Source organism: Aquarana catesbeiana, linkage group LG04 (genome assembly GCF_042186555.1).
Source record: "Aquarana catesbeiana isolate 2022-GZ linkage group LG04, ASM4218655v1, whole genome shotgun sequence".
NCBI classification, from domain to species: Eukaryota; Metazoa; Chordata; class Amphibia; order Anura; family Ranidae; genus Aquarana; species Aquarana catesbeiana.
Genome location: NC_133327.1, coordinates 330,007,431 through 330,025,628, shown reverse-complemented (window position 1 = coordinate 330,025,628; position 18,198 = coordinate 330,007,431). Strand labels below are relative to the sequence as shown.

At 40.9% G+C, this 18,198-nt stretch overlaps 1 protein-coding gene across 2 annotated transcripts; it reads left to right on the top strand.

The window, feature by feature from the left end:
* The first annotated feature begins 6,275 nt into the window (after positions 1 to 6,275).
* Positions 6,276 to 17,150, top strand: GJB7 (gap junction protein beta 7). 2 transcript variants are annotated; one of them, XM_073626900.1, is made up of 2 exons: positions 6,276 to 6,527; positions 12,815 to 17,150. In XM_073626900.1, the coding sequence occupies exon 2, from the start codon at positions 12,834 to 12,836 to the stop codon at positions 13,581 to 13,583; it is 750 nt and encodes a 249-aa protein (XP_073483001.1). In that variant the 5' UTR covers positions 6,276 to 6,527; positions 12,815 to 12,833; the 3' UTR covers positions 13,584 to 17,150. The 2 variants fall into 2 exon arrangements, with proteins under 2 accessions (XP_073483001.1, XP_073483002.1); XM_073626901.1 differs by lacking the exon at positions 6,276 to 6,527 and adding an exon at positions 12,066 to 12,217.
* Positions 17,151 to 18,198: the final 1,048 nt, after the last annotated feature.

Below are 18,198 nucleotides of genomic sequence, written 5' to 3'. Positions count from 1 at the left end.
ATTAACATTCTTTTCTCATAAATTCCATGCATTTCAGAATACAGTGTAATACTGTCTATTGTCTGACCTGGACAGATTTCAGAAAACAGTGAGTGTCCATACCTTTAAAATAAAAAGTTAAAGTGGTAATAAAGCCTCCAGAGCAAAATAAAATAAACAGTCCCCACTGCATGCTAAAACATTAAAACAGACTTACCTACTAACAGAGCCTTTCAGCGCTTCCATCTTCACTCTGTCTTCCTTCCAGGTTTTGTGTTTTTTCGGTTGCTCGATTGGCCAGACCGAGGTGACGTCACTCCCATAAATGTGGTCTGAGCTGCATGTGCAGCTTAGATCACATTACCCGCTGACAGGCAGGGGGGACATTTATGACAGAAGAGACCTCTAGGGTCTCTTTTATTATAGAAAGTCTGCCTGTCAGCGGATTTTTAACCACTTTAAAATTTAAATAAGCTCATATGAAAGCTAGTACGCATAAGCTAGGGGAGCAGCTGTTCCCATTCAAATCTCAGGGTGTCAGATATACATTCAGATGTAAGTCCCCTGCTCTGCCCAGCCTGCACTTCTATGAACAGCAACTTGAAACAGCATAACGGTTGGAGGCAGAGGGTAGCCACCCCCTAACTAAACAGGTGGAATCCCTTTAAGAGGAAGACACTGCTGTTCTACAGCTCAGAATATTTATGTGCTTCTCAGCCACCTTCTGGGCACACCTCACCAGGGATTGGCCACAGCACCATAAATGTTCATGCTGCTCATTTGTCTTGCTCTACTTCTATGTTCCAGAACTTTCTAGAAAGCAGGGGAGAGCAATTAAACCTGCAGACTGTGCTATCCAGCAACAGCCTAAAGAAATCAACAACTGCTCCAATGATTACAGAGGAGCCAAAAAGGACTAAATTTACCTAACATCCTAGCAACCTAACTAGGAGTGTGTTACATATAAAAGCTAAGGTAAATTGAGTTCATGATAGGTTTGTTTTAAGCTCTTTACAAAATGTAGCACCCTCAGTGTTACTAAGCGTAGGTACATTTAGTTTGGCTACTCTATATGCAGAGGAGCAGGGGTTAATTTGTGGTTTTGACTGTGCAAGGCTTCAAGGGCTGTTGTCCTGTTACCTCCCCTGTTTTCTATAACTCTTTGGAAAGTTCTAGAATCTAGTGGGTGAAGGAGCAGAGACCGCAGCCTGAACATTTGTGGAGTTCCCACCAATCCCTGAAGAGGCAAGCCTCAGTAGGTGGGGGGAACAACCCATAAATACTGAGAAGCCTGGCAGTCAGGAAAGCAGAGTCCAGGGTCCAGTTGTCTGGAGGGGGCCCCTGTGCTGGGGGGCTCTGTCCTTGGACAGAAGGAATGCCAGGGGAGAGAGAGGGAGCAGGAGGAAGAGAAAAAAAGCAACTGGAAGCCTCACACCTTTTACCAGCTTAGGCTTAGCTGGAGTCAACCTGAAATCAAGACCCCACCTATATAGCAGTGTGCTGCAATGCACTCCCTAATAGCATACCACAAGGCACATATACTGCATATCTGCTCTGGGTATTGTGCTGCACTTAAATAATGGTCGACCTACTTTTGTCTTGTGTTGAGGTGCATTTTGAATGGGTTGCTGTACACAGCGTGTCCCAGCAATCACACTGTGTTGCGTCCTAAGCATTTCTGAGTTTAAAGCACAACTAAAGTCAAAACTTTTTTTAGGTTTGAAGAGAGTGGTGAGGGGTTAGAACCACTGTAAGGATTTTGTTGTTGTATGTGTCCCGGTCAGGGAGATTAGCTCTTTCTAATTGTTCTGATCACCAATGTCACCAGGACTGAAAGTGTGGGTAAGTCCACATTTTTTTAGTTGCCACCAGAACAGGAATAAAGGGTAATCTTTCAATAGGGATGCATTGGTCGAATTCCGAACAAATTTTCTTTCGAAAATGGGACGCACTGGAACTGCAAGCACTGGTGTGAACTATTCCATTAAAAAAAACATATAACCTACTTTCCATGCATTTTTGATGCAGAAAAGAAAAACGCACTGGACTGCATGTGGTGTGAACTGGCCCTAAGAGATAAACATTGTGCAGGGGACATTGCAAGACAAAACTTGGTCCTTCACATGCAACCTTGGACGCTCCAGGCAAAAAAAATCACACTATAGACCAGTGATGGCGAACCTTGGCACCCCAGATGTTTTGGAACTACATTTCCCGTGATTCTCAACTACACTGCAGAGTGCATGAGCATCATGGGAAATATAGTTCCAAAACATCTGGGGTGCCAAGGTTCGCCATCACTGCTATAGACTATTCAGGAAAGTGCAAAGTTAGAATACTATACATTTTCCTATATTACCTTCAAACATGAACATTGTTCCTTTATAAAATGACCTTCAGTGAACAAACTTACATGTTACCGGTATAAAACTCTGGAAAGCTATGAGGAACTAAAACACTTTTAAAGAAAATATTGTTTATGGTATGGCGCTACAGTGCACCTTTCCCAAATGCTCTTACAAAATCTTAAAGCAAAATCTATATATGTACTATATTGTACCACCCTCTTACACTAACATATCATTAACTTCAATATACCTTATTTCAATTGTGAAATGAAAATATAAAAAACAAGGTTTTATATATATTTTCATGAACCAGTGTGATGTGCTATAATACACCTCCCCCTCACCATAAATATCGTTACTGATTTAACCCAGATGTCAACTTCAAGTTGTTTCTAATAATGAAAAAATGTGACCAAACATCACAATACACCTTCCTCGTTTTTCAATTAGGACAAAAACAAAAAAAGTCCAATATTTATGTAGCACTACCCCTGCAAGGGCCACTGGAAGTTGCTTGTCCTCCATTGATTGCACTGACTTTGCAAGCCCCCCGACACCTCTGACACTCTAGGTTCTGACATTCTTCAAGCAAATATAAAATGCAAAAGACACCAATAATTAGTAAAAATTGCAAGTCAACACTTTACTGGGAGGTTAGGTCAACAGGACTATATAAGTTACAGGCATAACCCAATTTGAGTGATATTTCAGTAAAATGAGATCACCAGAACTCACAATGAAATAGCAATAAGTCAAATGGCTATAATAAACAGGCTGTAACAGATTTATGACCCCAGAAACAAGAGGGGGAAGAGACAACCCTTTGGGTCCTGATGTAACAGGAAATATGAAGTATACAATATTTAAGGTTTGTGTAGGAGTTCCCCTTTAATAAATGGTCATATATCTATAAGGTGGTTGTAATCTGCCAAAGCATCATGAGCAGAGGCTCTTTGATGAAATGAGGTTCTTGAAGTATGGGTATCCTTGATCTTCAGCTAGCTATGGTGGGGCCCAGAGATGTTACTGTGTAGTAGCAAGCCAATGAGGCTGAAGGTAATAGATGTTGTAATTTCCCCAGGAAAGACCCTCCAACTGGTCCGGTGTAAAGGTGTCTGCCTGCAGTGTCTTTAGGTAAAGTGTCAGAGATTAGATGGGCTTCTGCCTGTTCACCAATCTGGCCAAAACATGGGTCCTGTGAGGCAGGATGTCCTTACACAGGTTCCCTTGAATTTCTGCTGTGAGCTGTATGGTGCCTGACGGCAACTTGTTGTCCCAGGAATCCATCAATGATTGCGTGGGTGTGCAGACAATATAAACCCGATCAGCAATGCATCGGACACGTTGACTTCTCCTCTTCACTGTCACATATGCACGAAAATTGGGAAGGCGCCAGAAGGTAGTGTAATACCATTTATTGAGTTCTTTAACAAGCTTAAAAGTTCCACTATATACAATATATAGGCTTGTAAAATAAAAGCAGTCAGGCATATACACTCCCTGGAACGCTTCTGCATTCCACTGACCTGATATTACTAAACTGGAAGCTCGGCCCAACACGCTTCGTTGATATGATGTCATCAGGATCTCCAGGTAAAAAAATTTGCAGCAGATTAAAAATATATTTTCTTAAAAAACTGTATACAGTGAGGCCTGGATTTTGGGTTTACATACACTTTATTAGGGTTGTATTGAGAATTACATTTTGGAGTTCAACAAGGTGTTGGAAACATTTCTCAGAGATTTTGGTCCATATTGACATGATAGCATCACACAATTACTGCAGATTTGTCGGCTGCACATCCATGCTGCTAACCACCCATTCCACCACATCCCAAAGGTGCTCTATTCGATTGAGATCTGGTGACTGTGGAGGCCATTGGAGTACAGTGAACCCATTGCCATGTTCAAGAAACTAGTGGTGAGATGATTTGAGCTTCTGTTGGCTGGAAGTAGCCATCAGAAGATGGATACACTGTAGTCATAAAGGGATGGACATGGTCAGCAACAATACTCAGGTAGGCCGCGGCGTATAAACAATGCTCAATTGGTACTAAGAGGCCCAAAGTGTGCCATGAAAATATCCCCCACACCATTACACCACCACCACCAACCTGAACTGTTGATACAAGGCGGGCTGGATCTAATCTTTCATGTTGTTTACGCCAAATTCTGACCCTACCATCTGAATGTTGCAGCTGAAATGGAGACTCGTCAGACCAGGCAACGTTTTTTCAATCTTCTCTTGTCCAGCTTTGGTGAGCCTGTGTGAAGTGTAGCCTCAGTTTCCTGTTCTTAGCTGACAGGAGTGGCACCTGGTGTGATTTTCTGCTGCTGTAGCCCATCTGCTTCGAGGTTTGATGTGTTGTGTATTCAGAGATGGTATTCTGCATACCTTGGTTGTAACAAGTGGTTATTTGAGTTACTGTTGCCTTTCTATCATCTCGAACTGACACTTACTGGATATTTTCTCTTTTTCAGATCATTCTCTGTACACCCTAGCCCAGTGATGCCGAACCTTGGCTCCCCAGATGTTTTGTAACTACATTTCCCATTATGCTCAACTACACTGCAGAGTGCACGAGCATCATGGGAAATGTAGTTCCAAAACATCTGGGGTGCCAAGGTTCACCATCACTGCCCCAGCCACTTCAATACTGGGCACTTTTACCCCCTTCCTGTCCAGGCCATTTTTTAGCTTTCAGTGCTGTCGCACTTTGAATGACAACTGCGCGGTCATGCAACACTGTACCCAATTGAAATTTTTTATCTTTTACTTCACACAAATTGAGCTTTATTTTGGTGGTATTTTATCACTGCTGGGATTTTTATTTTTTACACACAAAAAAAGAAAAAAGACCAAAGATTTAGAAAAAAAAGTTTTTCTTATTTTCTGTCAGTAAATTTTGTAAATAAGTAATTTTTCTCCTTCACTGATGTGCGCTGATGAGGCTGCACTGATGGGCACTGATAGGCTGCACTGGTGGGCACTGATTAGGTGGCACTGATATGCGGCACTGGTGGGCACTGATAGGCGGCAGTGGTGGGCACTGATGGGCAGCACTGGTGGGCACGGATAGGCAGCACTGATGGGCATTGATGGGCAGGCACTGATGGGAGGCACTGACTGGCATCACTTATGGGCACTGATTGGTTGCACTGATGGGCACTGCTGGGGCTTTCCTGTAATCAGGGCACTGATGATCAGTGCCCTGACTACCTGCCTAGGTCTCCTCTACGAGGAGATGCTGCTGATTGGCACTCCTCACCACACTCTGTCAGTGTGAGGCGAGGAGAGCCGATTCACGACATTTCCGTATTTACATGTGACTGGCTGTGATAGCTGATCAAATGGTTAAAGAGCCGTGGCTCTTTACAGAGATCGGGGTCACGCTGTGTCCTAGCAACACGGCATAGCCACGATCACCACGCTGCGTGCCCCCCACGGTCGCGCAATATCGGCTGTTCTGGGGTGCCTTCATATGACGTCCTCCCAGAACGAGAGCCGCACCGTCCCTCCGTCAATTGATGGTGGGCGGACAGCAAGTGGCTAGAGATGGATGTGCATGAAACTCCCAGTAGATCAGCAGTTTTTGAAATACTAAGACCAGCCCGTTTGGCACCAACAACCATGCCATGTTCAAAGTCACTTAAATCCCCTTTCTTCCTCATTCTGATGCTCGGTTTGAACGTCAGCAAGTCGTCTTCACCACGTTTAGATGCCTAAATGCACTGAGTTGCTGCCATGTGATTGGCTGATTAGCAATTTGTGTTACCAAGAAATTGAACAGGTGTACCTAATAAAGTGGCCGGTGAGTGGATGTGTGTATTGCTGTACACATGAACTAAGTTTATATTATGCAGAGCTCTTATTTATACAATACACATGCAAGCTAGGATATTGTTGATGATGATCCAGCCTCCTTTCTTCTATGCTTTCATACTAAACAGAGGTGTTTCTCTCTCTGACTAATACACAAAACAAATGATCAGGTTACACTTGTTCGACTCGCCTTAGATACTGGTTGCTCTGTTACACACAAGGAAACTGCGCAGAGGAACAGGCATCAGAATGAATATTTAATGCAGCATCTAGATGCTCTAGGCTTTACGTCTTATTTTATTATTATTTATTTAAGGTACTTATATAGTGCTGTCAGTTTAGGCAGCACTTTACATCCGTCTTCAGTCGCACTACAGGTAGGTGCAATTACTGAGCCTTAGTTGGCTTTTTGTAGACATTTTTTATGTAGCTGAATATGATAGGATACAGAATGTACATAAATATGTAGGTCTCCATGCAGTGAGCTGTACCCACTGGCATGTTCATTTCTTCTGTAAGTGATACCGTTGTATATTAGTTGCATTACTCAGCTTTTACTGTATAGGGAATGAGAAATAAGGTGCAATTTTTTTTTTTTTTTTAACGGATGAGTCATTATAAAGCGGCATCATCAGGCTTATTCACTTAGATGAATGAGTAGCGCTGCATTTTTTTTATCTATACCCTATAGATAGATACTTATATATCAAAGTTGAAAACTGGATAACAATTTCCAGATCATCAGATCAGTTTTTGTATTGTGAGTATTTTTATTTGCAATATGTCCTTAAATGGCACTATGTTTTTTTCAGTCGTTTTTGCATCAAGTACACATTTTTACTGCCTCTGGGTTCCTCAGTATACATCCAAATGAAGCCCGACAGTGTTGAAGTATTACTGGGGTTATACAGAAGTAGTGGAAGGAGCAAAGATGATGGGTGAACTGCCGCAAGTCATGGATACTAAATTTTAGATTACTATAGTCAGATCAGTAAAACATGAAATCTGATCCGGTTACTTATTTGCTCATTTTACATTGTCCCCTGCCTTATGTCCCCTGCCCACATGATCCGAAAATCCAACGGGAGATCGTCCATTTTTTTTTTGCATGCTCGTCGCATATCCAAAATGGAGAGGTTACTAAAGTGACAAAAATTCTCGTACGACAGAATAAAAAAATCGGAAGTGATGTCATGTGTTGTATTGTATTTTTATTGTATTTTCGGACGACGACTGTACTGATTAAAAGAAAATTGTACCAGCTGGTATCGTACGAGAACATTTTTCATGTTTGTTTGATCTAATAATATTGGGTGAACTGTTGTGATCGGCTCTCGAAAGCTGTGTACTAAGGATCAGATTATTGTACGATCGATTCGAAAGCGGTATTTTTTGGCCGATTTTTGGATCGTGTGTACAGACCATTATTAGGTATATCCTTGTTTATGTATGCACTGGTTACTTATGGGGTTATTTCAAAAGGCAAATGCAGAGACTGATAGTAGTTAAAATATACAATATACAACATGTATACAAGTGTGTGTATCTATCTATCTATCTATCTATCTATCTATCTATCTATCTATCTATCTATCTATCTATCTATCTATCTATCTATCTATCTATCTATCTATCTATCTCTATATATAGATATATATATATATATATATAAAAGAATAAAGCTTCAGAGGTTGCTGCACTTAAAAATTGTTGCTTTATTCCATCAAATCTTTGGAAAAAGATTACAAAGTAAGTAGAATCATTCCAGACAAAATTGTTACAATCATCTGTTCAGACAAAGATTACGTTTCAGGCTGATTTGTTCGCACCCTTTCTTAGATCAGTCAGAACAAATATGTATACACATATATATACATACACACACACACATATATATATATATACATATATTTTGTTATTCTGTAATATGAAATCTGACTGACTGTTCTTGGTTCTCGTACCATGCAATCATTGCTCTTTATATTGCTATTTTGAATAAACTCTACACTCAAATAAACCACAAGCCAAAGAAAAGCACATTTACGGGAATAGCAGAAAGCAAAACAGCTGTGTTTTTTTTGTAAAGTAACATTTTTTAAATTCTTTCTTTCTATAGTGTCCATTTCAAGGAAGTGTACAAGAATATTCAGACATATTACACTATAAGGTTGCATACAATATAGCTTCTAAATAAATGTATGTAGTATGGTATTATGCTACAGTCCAAAAACTCGTACTACACTTTGTATAATATACACACAGAAAACCAAGAAACAGCTTTCTTCTAAGAATATATACAGTATGTGAGAAATGTATCAATACAAATACTGATAGGCTAGGTTTACATTTTCGAGGGTCAGGAACACACATGCTTTCCTGATCCGCAGGCAAATGTGCTACTCTTGCATCAACAAGTGCAGCACATTTTCGCTCGCATCAAATCGCATGGTGTCGCAAGCACCATGCGGATTGCTGTGGCACTTTTTAAAAAAAAGTCAGGTATTTCTTTTCTTGCCTTTCTACAGGTAGGGAAACACATTCAAATTAATAGGCTGCCTACATGCACAACACAAGTTGCAATAATGTGAACCTAACCTTTACATACATGACAGTGTAAAAAAATATAGTTATTCTACACTCCACGCAGATTGGGTAGGGGCAACCATGGAACAGTAAAGATGTCAGCCATGTGAATCCCAAATGTAAAATACCAGCAGTAGGTCAGTAAACGCTATAATAACCTGCAGATCAATTTCCTGTTATATTTACTGTATATGCTAAGGAATGCATTAATGCCAAAGAAATATTGCAAAAGAAAATTCTGAGTCATTTAATTAATTCTTTCCAGCTATTTTCAGTTTCTCTTTAACAGCTCATATTTTTAAATGCAATTTCTGAAATAGTACAAAATAGCTGATTTTCCTGACCTGATAACAGAAAGAGAAATATTTAAAAATTGCAGAAGAGGAAGAACTACAAAATATTTGAGCCTTATTCTTTTGTATTTTACTGTTATCAGCTGTTAGCAGAGTGATATGGGAGAAATTGATTTTGGCAACATTTTAAAGAAGCTCTGAGATTTGCTTGAAAAAAAAATCTACTTTTTAAAAATTTTATTTATATTTATTCAGCAGGCGTGGAAAGTTTTTTTTTTAATATGCGTTTTTTTATTTAATTTTAAAACCCACTGCAATTTCACCTTCCTTATTGACTCCACAGCATTTCTCCAAACTGGCAAAATTAAAAATCAAAATTTTTATGCTGTTTTAGCAAAATGTTAATGACGGAAACAAAGTTCTGAAATAGATAATATAGAGTATATACCCTATACTTGTGATCTTCAGCACCGCAGCGTCTAATAATATGTTCTTTTACCTGGGAATGTCCAGATCCCCATCCCTTTAACAGCAGCTTTAATCTGAAGATATCACCCATTCTTAGCTCAGCAGTAGTTTCCCTAGTAAACCTATTCCAACTCAGTTGTGCCCCTACATTCACCACTGCACTCCCATACATAACTTAACAGCAGAAGGTGCCTTAAAGTGATTGTAAACAATCACCTTGTAAAAAAACCCATTCAGTTAAAAATAGAAATGAAAGGCAAAACATCTTTGTATAGATATAAAAAAAAGATTATAAATACCTTTTTTTCCCTTTTTTATAAGTGATCATCTTCCCTCTGTTCTCAGCTGCATAAGAGCTGGGAGAGGAGAAGCAGCAGCACACTGAGCTTGCCAGTTAATGTCTGTGCAGCGGAGGCGTGTCGGGATAAGTCTGGTCATTGGAGGAGAGCAGGCTGAGTTCCCAGCATACCTAGATAATTGACCACGCTGTGCTATCCTGCTTGGTGTGGTCAGTATTTATTAGGAAAGCAAGAGGACTGACAGGAACACCAGGGATTTCACATAAAGGAAGCAATACAAAAAGAACAGGATCCTTTCTCATACAAGTACATGGTAGAGCAGGCACATATCAGAAATATGAAGTGTTGGGGTAACAAACGCTTTAAATAAGAAAATATCAGGCTCACAATCCCAGTTAGCTCTCTTTGAGCTGCTTTGTGATATAAGCCTTCCAGACTTCTGCCTCCAGTAAAGATAAGAACCAACTGGGTGTTTTTTAATACAGCAGAGCAAAGCAGTGATGTACATAGTGTAGTAACTCATAGAAACCCGAAATCAAAGACATTTTAGCTGATCATACTCCAGCAAACTGACATTTAATTGGCTGCTATAGGTTACCTACACTTGGTAAAATAAGTATTGAAAACTTTGCCATTTTTCTAGGTAAATATATTTCTGAAGGTGCTATTGACATGAAATTTTCACCACGTCAGTAACAACCATACAATCCATACATACAAAGAAAACAAATACATTCAGAAATTAAGTTGTGTGCAATAAAATGGAATGACACAGAAAAAAAAAGTATTGAATACGCTAACTTTTGTGGGTAATGACAGCTTCAAGATGCCACCTGTATGGAGAAACTAATCACATGCATTGCTTAGGTGCGACTTTGGCCCATTCTTCCACACAAATCTTGAAGGTTCCATGGGCCTCTTCTATGAACTCTGATCTTCAGTTCTTTCCATAGATTTTCTATTGGCTTAAAGTCAGGTGTTTGCTGCCATCTAGCAGCTTTATTTTCTTTGAAACCAATTGACAGTTTCCTTGGCTTTGGGTTTGGGATCATTGTCTTGCTGAAATTTCCACCCTCATTTCATCTTTATCATCCTGGTAGACGGCAGCAGATTTTTATCAAGAATGTCTTGGTAAATTTTTCCGCTCAGCCTTCCTTCAATGGCATGAAGTTTGCCAGTGCCGTATGCTGAAAACAGCCCCACACCATTGTTCCCACCTCCAAACTTCACCATTGGTATGGTGTTTTTAGGGTAATGTACAGTGTCATTTGACCTCCAAACATGGTGTGTTTTATGGCATTCAAAGAGTTCAATTTTGGTCTCATCTGACCAGAATATATTCTCCCACTATTTCACAGGCTTGTCTAAATGTTCAGGAAACTTTAAACGAGCTTCAACGCACTTTTTCTTCAGCAATGGAGTCTTGCGTGGTGAGCGTGCATGCAGGCCATGGCGATTGAGGGCATTACTTATTGTTTTCTTTGAAACAATTGTACCTGCTAATTCCAGGTCTTTCTGAAGCTCTCCACAAGTGGTCCTTGAATCTTGGACAACTCTTCTGATGATTCTTTTCACTCCTCTGCCAGAAATCTTTTGAGGAGCACCTGGTCGTGGCCGGTTTATGGTGAAATTATGTTCTTTCCACTTCCAGATTATGACCCCAACAGTGCTCAGTACTGCTGGAACATTCAGAAGTTTAGAAATCCTTCTGTAACCTATGCCATCAGTATGTTTTTCAACAATAAGGTTGCAACGGTTTTGAGAAATCTCTTTGCTTTTACCCATCATGAGATGTTTCTTGTGTGACAACTTGATAATAAGACACCGTTTTATAGGCCATCAGTTGGGACTGAACCAGCTGATATTAATTTGCACTGACAAGGGGCAGGATTGCTTTCTAATTACTGATAGATTTCAGCTGGTGTTTTGGCTTTCCATGCCTTATTGCACCTCCCTTTCTTCATGTGTTCAATACTTTTTCCCTGTGTCATTCCATTTTATTACACATAACTTAATTTCTGAACTTATTTGTTTCTTTGTATGTATGGATTGTATGTGTTGTTACCAACATGTGGTGAAAATTGTATGTCAATGGCACCTTTAGAAATATATTTACCTAGAAAAAGGGTGATGTGTTCAATACTTATTTTACACGCTGTAGCCACACTACTCCAAAATCTTCACAGTGAGGCTCATTGGGATCCTACTGCATAAATCTGTTTTTTTTTTTGTGCATATGCAGGAGAATCTCTATTCATTCACATGGAGAGGATATCTTTCATTCATTCCAATGGTGGATGGCCTGTTTATAGGTATAAATGGAGATTCTTCTCCAAGTTGAGGACTTCTTGGAGTGGAAGACTGTAGAGAAACAAGTGCAGTGGTGACTGGACTGCACCCACTGGACCACCAATGATCTTGAAGGTAAGTACAGGCAGTCCCCTAGTTACAAACATCCGACTTACAAACGACTCCTACTTACAAACGGAGGAAGACAACAGGAAGTGAGAGGAAATCTACCCCTAGGAAGGGAAATTCACTCCTGTATTAACTACCCTCTATTATGTGAAAAAGGTACCCCCGCTGATGCTCTATCACCAAGGCTTGTTTCCACAACAACCCAAAATTTTCAAAATCCAGTTGTCATTGGGACAGAAAGTGAGGTGAAATCTTCTGAACAGGGGCACAGACAGCAAAACAAATGTTACAGGGGTGTTAACCCTCCCCCATGCTATCTAAAAAGCTTAAAAATAGCTTTTTTGGCTGGAGCTACACTTAAAAAAATGTACCTGTTCCGACTTACAAACAGATTCCACTTCAGAACAAACCTACAGACCCTACCTTGTTTGTAACCTGGGGACCACCTGTATTACATTCTGAGGGTTGATGGGAAGAAAGGTAATTTAAATGATAACTATGCTAAAAATACAACTATACTTAAAAAAAAAAAAAAAAAACTCAGAATAAAGAAAGCTCAATGTTGAGGATTTCTGTTAAACATATTTCTCTTTAATTTCACAGACATCGTCCGTGCAAAGACATGAGCTGGTCTTTTTTAAGAGACATTTTAAGCGGTGTCAACAAATACTCAACTAGTATTGGAAGGGTCTGGCTGTCAGTTGTCTTCATATTTCGACTTCTGGTGTATGTGGTTGCTGCAGAAAATGTTTGGAAAGATGAGCAAAAGGAGTTTGAATGCAACATCCGACAGCCAGGGTGTGAAAATGTCTGCTTCGATTACTTCTACCCTATCTCACAAGTCAGACTGTGGGCTCTTCAGCTAATAATGGTGTCTACACCCTCACTTCTTGTTGTTCTCCATGTGGCATATCGGGAAAGCAGAGAGAAGAGACACAACAAAAAGCTCTACGATAACCCAGGAAGCATGGATGGTGGCTTATGGTGTACATATGTCATCAGTCTTCTATTTAAAACAGTGTTTGAGTTTGGTTTCCTGATACTTTTCTACAAGTTATATGGTGGATTTAGTGTTCCACGGATGGTGAAGTGTGATATGGAACCTTGCCCCAATCTCGTTGACTGTTATATCTCCAAACCTACAGAGAAAAAGATTTTCCTCTATTTTGTAGTACTTACTTCAGGACTCTGTATTATACTCAATATCAGCGAGCTGATGTACCTCATCTTTAAATATTTTTCAAAATGCTGTTTGAAAAAATATGCGCAAAGACTGACTACATCACAGTGTGACTGTAAGATCCATCACCATATCAATGATCAGGAAAGTACATCTCACTTACAGCCAACATCTAATGATTCTGAGCAATAGCCTACAATCACATGAAATGTATGTAAGCCGATATAGACTATAACAAGGTCACTCAGAATTTCTACAAGCTTTTTCAAACCGAACTAATTTTTTTAGGAACAAGCTTAAAACTGAAGTGTAGGCAAAAACCTTAAGTTCTGGCACTGAAACTGACAGTCAGCGCTTGAGCACAGCGATCAAACGATTTGCTCACTGTGCAGCTCCTCCATTCAGATAAGATCTTGTATTCTTTGCAAAGGATCCAAGGCTTTCTATGATCGGACAAGGGGAGCAGGAACAATCTCACATTGACCTATCACAGAATGCTTTGTATTCTTTTAAAAGATTACAAGGCAGGTGACCTGCTTTGATCAATGTGCTCCAGCTGTCAATTTCACCACCAGAACTTCAGCGGTTACATCACCACCAAAAGTAAACATTTTCAGGAAATAAGCAGCAGCCACCACTGGAGCACACATCATTACAGATACCTACTACATAGCTGTAGATAATGCCCTAATTCATTTTTTGCCACACTTCAGTTTTATTAAAATGTATGCATTTTTTTTTTTTGCAGCACGTATACATTAAGAGCAGAGTTGAAAATATTTCCAGTATACTGTATGTACATTTCAATAGAATGGAAAATAGATTGGCAGATCTTGGGGGGGAGTTGCAATAAAGCTCAAAGGGCTGGAAGAAGACTCCGCAATGAAGGCATTTAATGTAGATCACCTAACTTTATGTGCACCTGCACTTACAGTTTTCTCTAAAGCTGGGTACACACTTTCGGTCAGTGTGTATAGCAGTCTATCTGACCAGTCTAAGGACCAGCTTTTGTCAAACGGACATCCTGGAAAACTAGCATCCGATCAGTGCTTGTAGCTAATGGCTGCGAGAGCTGATTAGTGTATTCTGGTGGGGGATACATTAGTACACAGAGGGGAGAGTGCTGCACCAACATTGCTTGTGTTGGTACAGTGATCTGTCAGGTTTTATTTTAGTCTAACCCACTGGGTTGAACGAAAAAAATCTTGCAGTGTGTACCCAGCTTTAGGCTGGGTTCACACATATCCGAATTGGATGCAGCTTACACCCCATCTTATTCACAGAACATTTGCAAATATGTTCTTTTCAATGGGTCTGGTTCACATATGTGCGTTGCATTCGCACTCCGCATTGCACAAAAAACGTGTGCGAATTGCAGGCACATAATCTTTCATGGGCACGCATCTGATTCGCAGATGTGTTGCATTGTGAACAGGAATTCTCTCCCCCTCCTCCTACACCTCCCCCCTGATCAGCTGAGCCACAGCTACAACAGAGAGGAACTGCTGAATACATCATTTTTATCTTCGCAGGGAAACCGGAGCTGCAATTCGCACCGGACTAGTGTGAACCCAGCCTGAGTCATTCTCACAAATACCTGTTGAGCCTTCCAGTGAAGTCCACCTATTGCAGCTTCCTGTGATGACGTGAAAACAATGCTGCACTGCTCCTGCGTTCAGGGCAGAGCTGCCACTCTCATGTAGGCAGTTGTGGCTTGCACTACAGTGGGATGGATACATGTTGCAGGGGGTGTGGCTATCAGGCATTGTCACTGCTTATTGACAAGCTAGCAGTTTGTTAACCTGACCAGTCCTAGTCCTGCCTGCTGTTTTCTGGATTGACAGCACTGCCTCTGTTGCTAACATTCTCACACTGTGAGCAGCAGTGTCTGTGAAGGGGTGTGTCTAAGACATTAAAGTGGTAGTAAACATTTTTTTAATCCTGTAAGACAATGGCATAATGTGCTAGTATGCATTGCAGTGGTGCTCTATCACTGCTGAAGGTGCTTCCATCTTCACCCAGTCTTCTCTCCGGGTTTGCTTCCTCCAGCCATCTGGTTGGCCTTGCCGCAAAGATGTCACTCCCATGCATGCACACGGGAGTCACGGACCTTGGCACGGAGCTCTAAAGGAATGGCGTGGGTATGCTGTCCCTTCAGAGCACATGTGCCAGTGATGTCACCGGCTGCATGCAGTGTGAATATCTCCTAAACTATGCAGGTTTAGGAGATAGTCACTGTACCTACAGGTAAGCCTTATTATAGACTTACCTGTAGGTACAAGATCAAAAAAAGGGTTTACTTCCACTTTAACGAAGGAGGATTTGGCTCACTAAGGGATGTTAAAGGAAGGTTTTTGTATTTCATAGTAATTAGATTTAGTACTTGTCTATGGATGCAGATGCTGGACTCGGGAGCGCACTCGCAAGGTAACCCCCCGGGAGAGCGCTTCTCCTAGGGCAGTGATGGCGAACCTTGCAACTACACTGCAGTGCACAAGCATCATGGGAAATGTAGTTCCAAAACATCTGGGGTGCCAAGGTTCGCCATCACTGTCCTAGGGAGTTATACGATGCAGGGAGGAGCTGATAGCGCCGCCGGGGGACCCCAGAAGAAGACGATCGGGGCCACTCTGTGCAAAACAAACTGCAGAGTGGAGGTAAGTATAACATGTTTGTTATTTAAAAAAAAAAAGAGCTTTTACAATCACTTTAAGAAGTATACAGAGAGTTGTAGTAGGTATCACAAGGGCACTTTGCCCATACAGCTACTATTTGCAGACATTATTTTGTCCTTCACATCAAGTGACTCATACAGGACATGATCACATCACTGTGGGAGAGGGCCATTAAAAACTGCCCTAGGACTCACATGGGATTTATTTTACTTGTAAATATATAAATATACTATTAAAATTAGATATTTATTTAGTAAATGTTGTTATCATATTAAACTGGAACTCCAGCCAAGACTTTTTTTTTATGTTTTGGCTAGAGTAGGGAATGATTAGAACCTCTCTATGGTTTTGAATGGTGTCTGTTCCCCACGAATCAGCAAGCGAGGAGAAATCTCTCCATCATTGACACAGTGACGGAAATAAAAAAACATGTCAGAAACCATGGCGCATTTGGGAAATTGTATTCACTTCCTGCCACAGTGACTGCAGGAGGAAGTGAAATAAAATTTTTCTGTGGCAACACAGCCAACAACAAAAACATGACAGAAATTCTAACCCTGCCATAGTCTGTTTAAAAGGTTTTGGCTGGAGTTTCACCTTAAAGAAGATCCAATCAGAACTGACTGTGTTATTTTAAAGACATAGAGAATATGCAAGTAAATAGCAAATATATATTTTTCTGACTGTTGTATTTATACATACATGTTCCGTTTGATGTTGTCTAATATCCAAAGCCTATTATTTATACTTGGTTAAAAAAAAGTTAGCCCTTTTCACATCTGCGTTTCATCTACCAGATGGTTATGTTGCTTTCATCCCTCCTTCTATTCTGGCCAAAACTCCTTCAATAGCTGGGAGAAAGTACAAGGAAAGCCATGAAGCCATGAAGAATGGAAAGCAATGAAAGCCTACCTGTACTTCTATTTGCTACATTTAATGCATCACTATAGAATAAGATACTGCTTGCCAATTGGAACGTATTAATGCCACTGTTCCTAATTTGCAGAAGCAGTCCCAAGATTTGGAGATTTGCCCTTGGAAAAATTCATGTGTTTAAATGTAATGATAAAATCTGTTTTTTGAATGTTCTTTTTTTGTGTTGTTTTTGTACTATTTTGTCAATTCAAGTTTACATTGTTTCAAAGGTGTATCTTTAAATGTTAACTGCATTTTTTAAATGCTTTAGCTCTTTTATTAAAGCAGAATTCCACCAATTTATGGACTTTATGGAATCCCCCTTGCACATCCTTTTACCAATGCAAATGCTTGTTTTTTTTAGAATATTTTCTCTCTTTCACTTCCTGCATTCCTCGTCTAGGCGATTACGTCAATAGGCAATTCGCAAGGGATCTTGGGACAGCGGCATCATGTATCCGAGGAGCTCTTGCAAATTTCCTACTGCCGAAGTCTTGCGTTGGCAACCTGTCAGGAAGGAGGAGAGCCGCGCAGAGGCATTACTGCGCATGCGCAAGATCAGGAGGTGCATGCTGGGTAGCCAACTGCTAAAATGGAACCTGCCTGCTCCTGAGATCTGTAAGTAAAAAACTATTTTTAAAGAAAGTAAAAGTGCAACAAGGTGTGCAGGCCAAATCCGGCACTGCAGCCCATTTCATGTGGCCCTTACACCTCTCCTACAGCTGCGGGACCCCTCTTGTCTCTGCCCCCACCTTGTCTCAGCAGTTGGCAGCAGACAGGAGGACAGAACTCCTCTTACAGATCCTGCACCTCTCTGTGCAGCCGCATCCCCTCGTCTCCACCTCCTGCATTCAACAGACTCCAGCCCTCCACTGGTCCTCCTTCAGACTCTGCACTTTCTACTTCCCAGCTCTGCCCTCAGCTTCTTCCTGGCAGCAACACAAGGTAAAGGGGTGCATTGTGATGTAAGGCAGAGTGGGGGACTCTTGACAACTGATGTAAGGGGAGGGTGGGGTGCTCTGGCTCTGGCTGTAATTCCAGTTTGTGCCTCGTGATTCAGGCGCCCGGCACCGAAAAGGGGCCGCGCGCATGAATAGGGGGTGGCAGCGGCAGCCATGAATAGATTCATGCAATGCATGAATCTATCCAATGGTCATATGGGGGTGGCTGGGGAGAGGGGGCAGCACCCGTGCGCCCTTATGGGCGCACCGCCACTG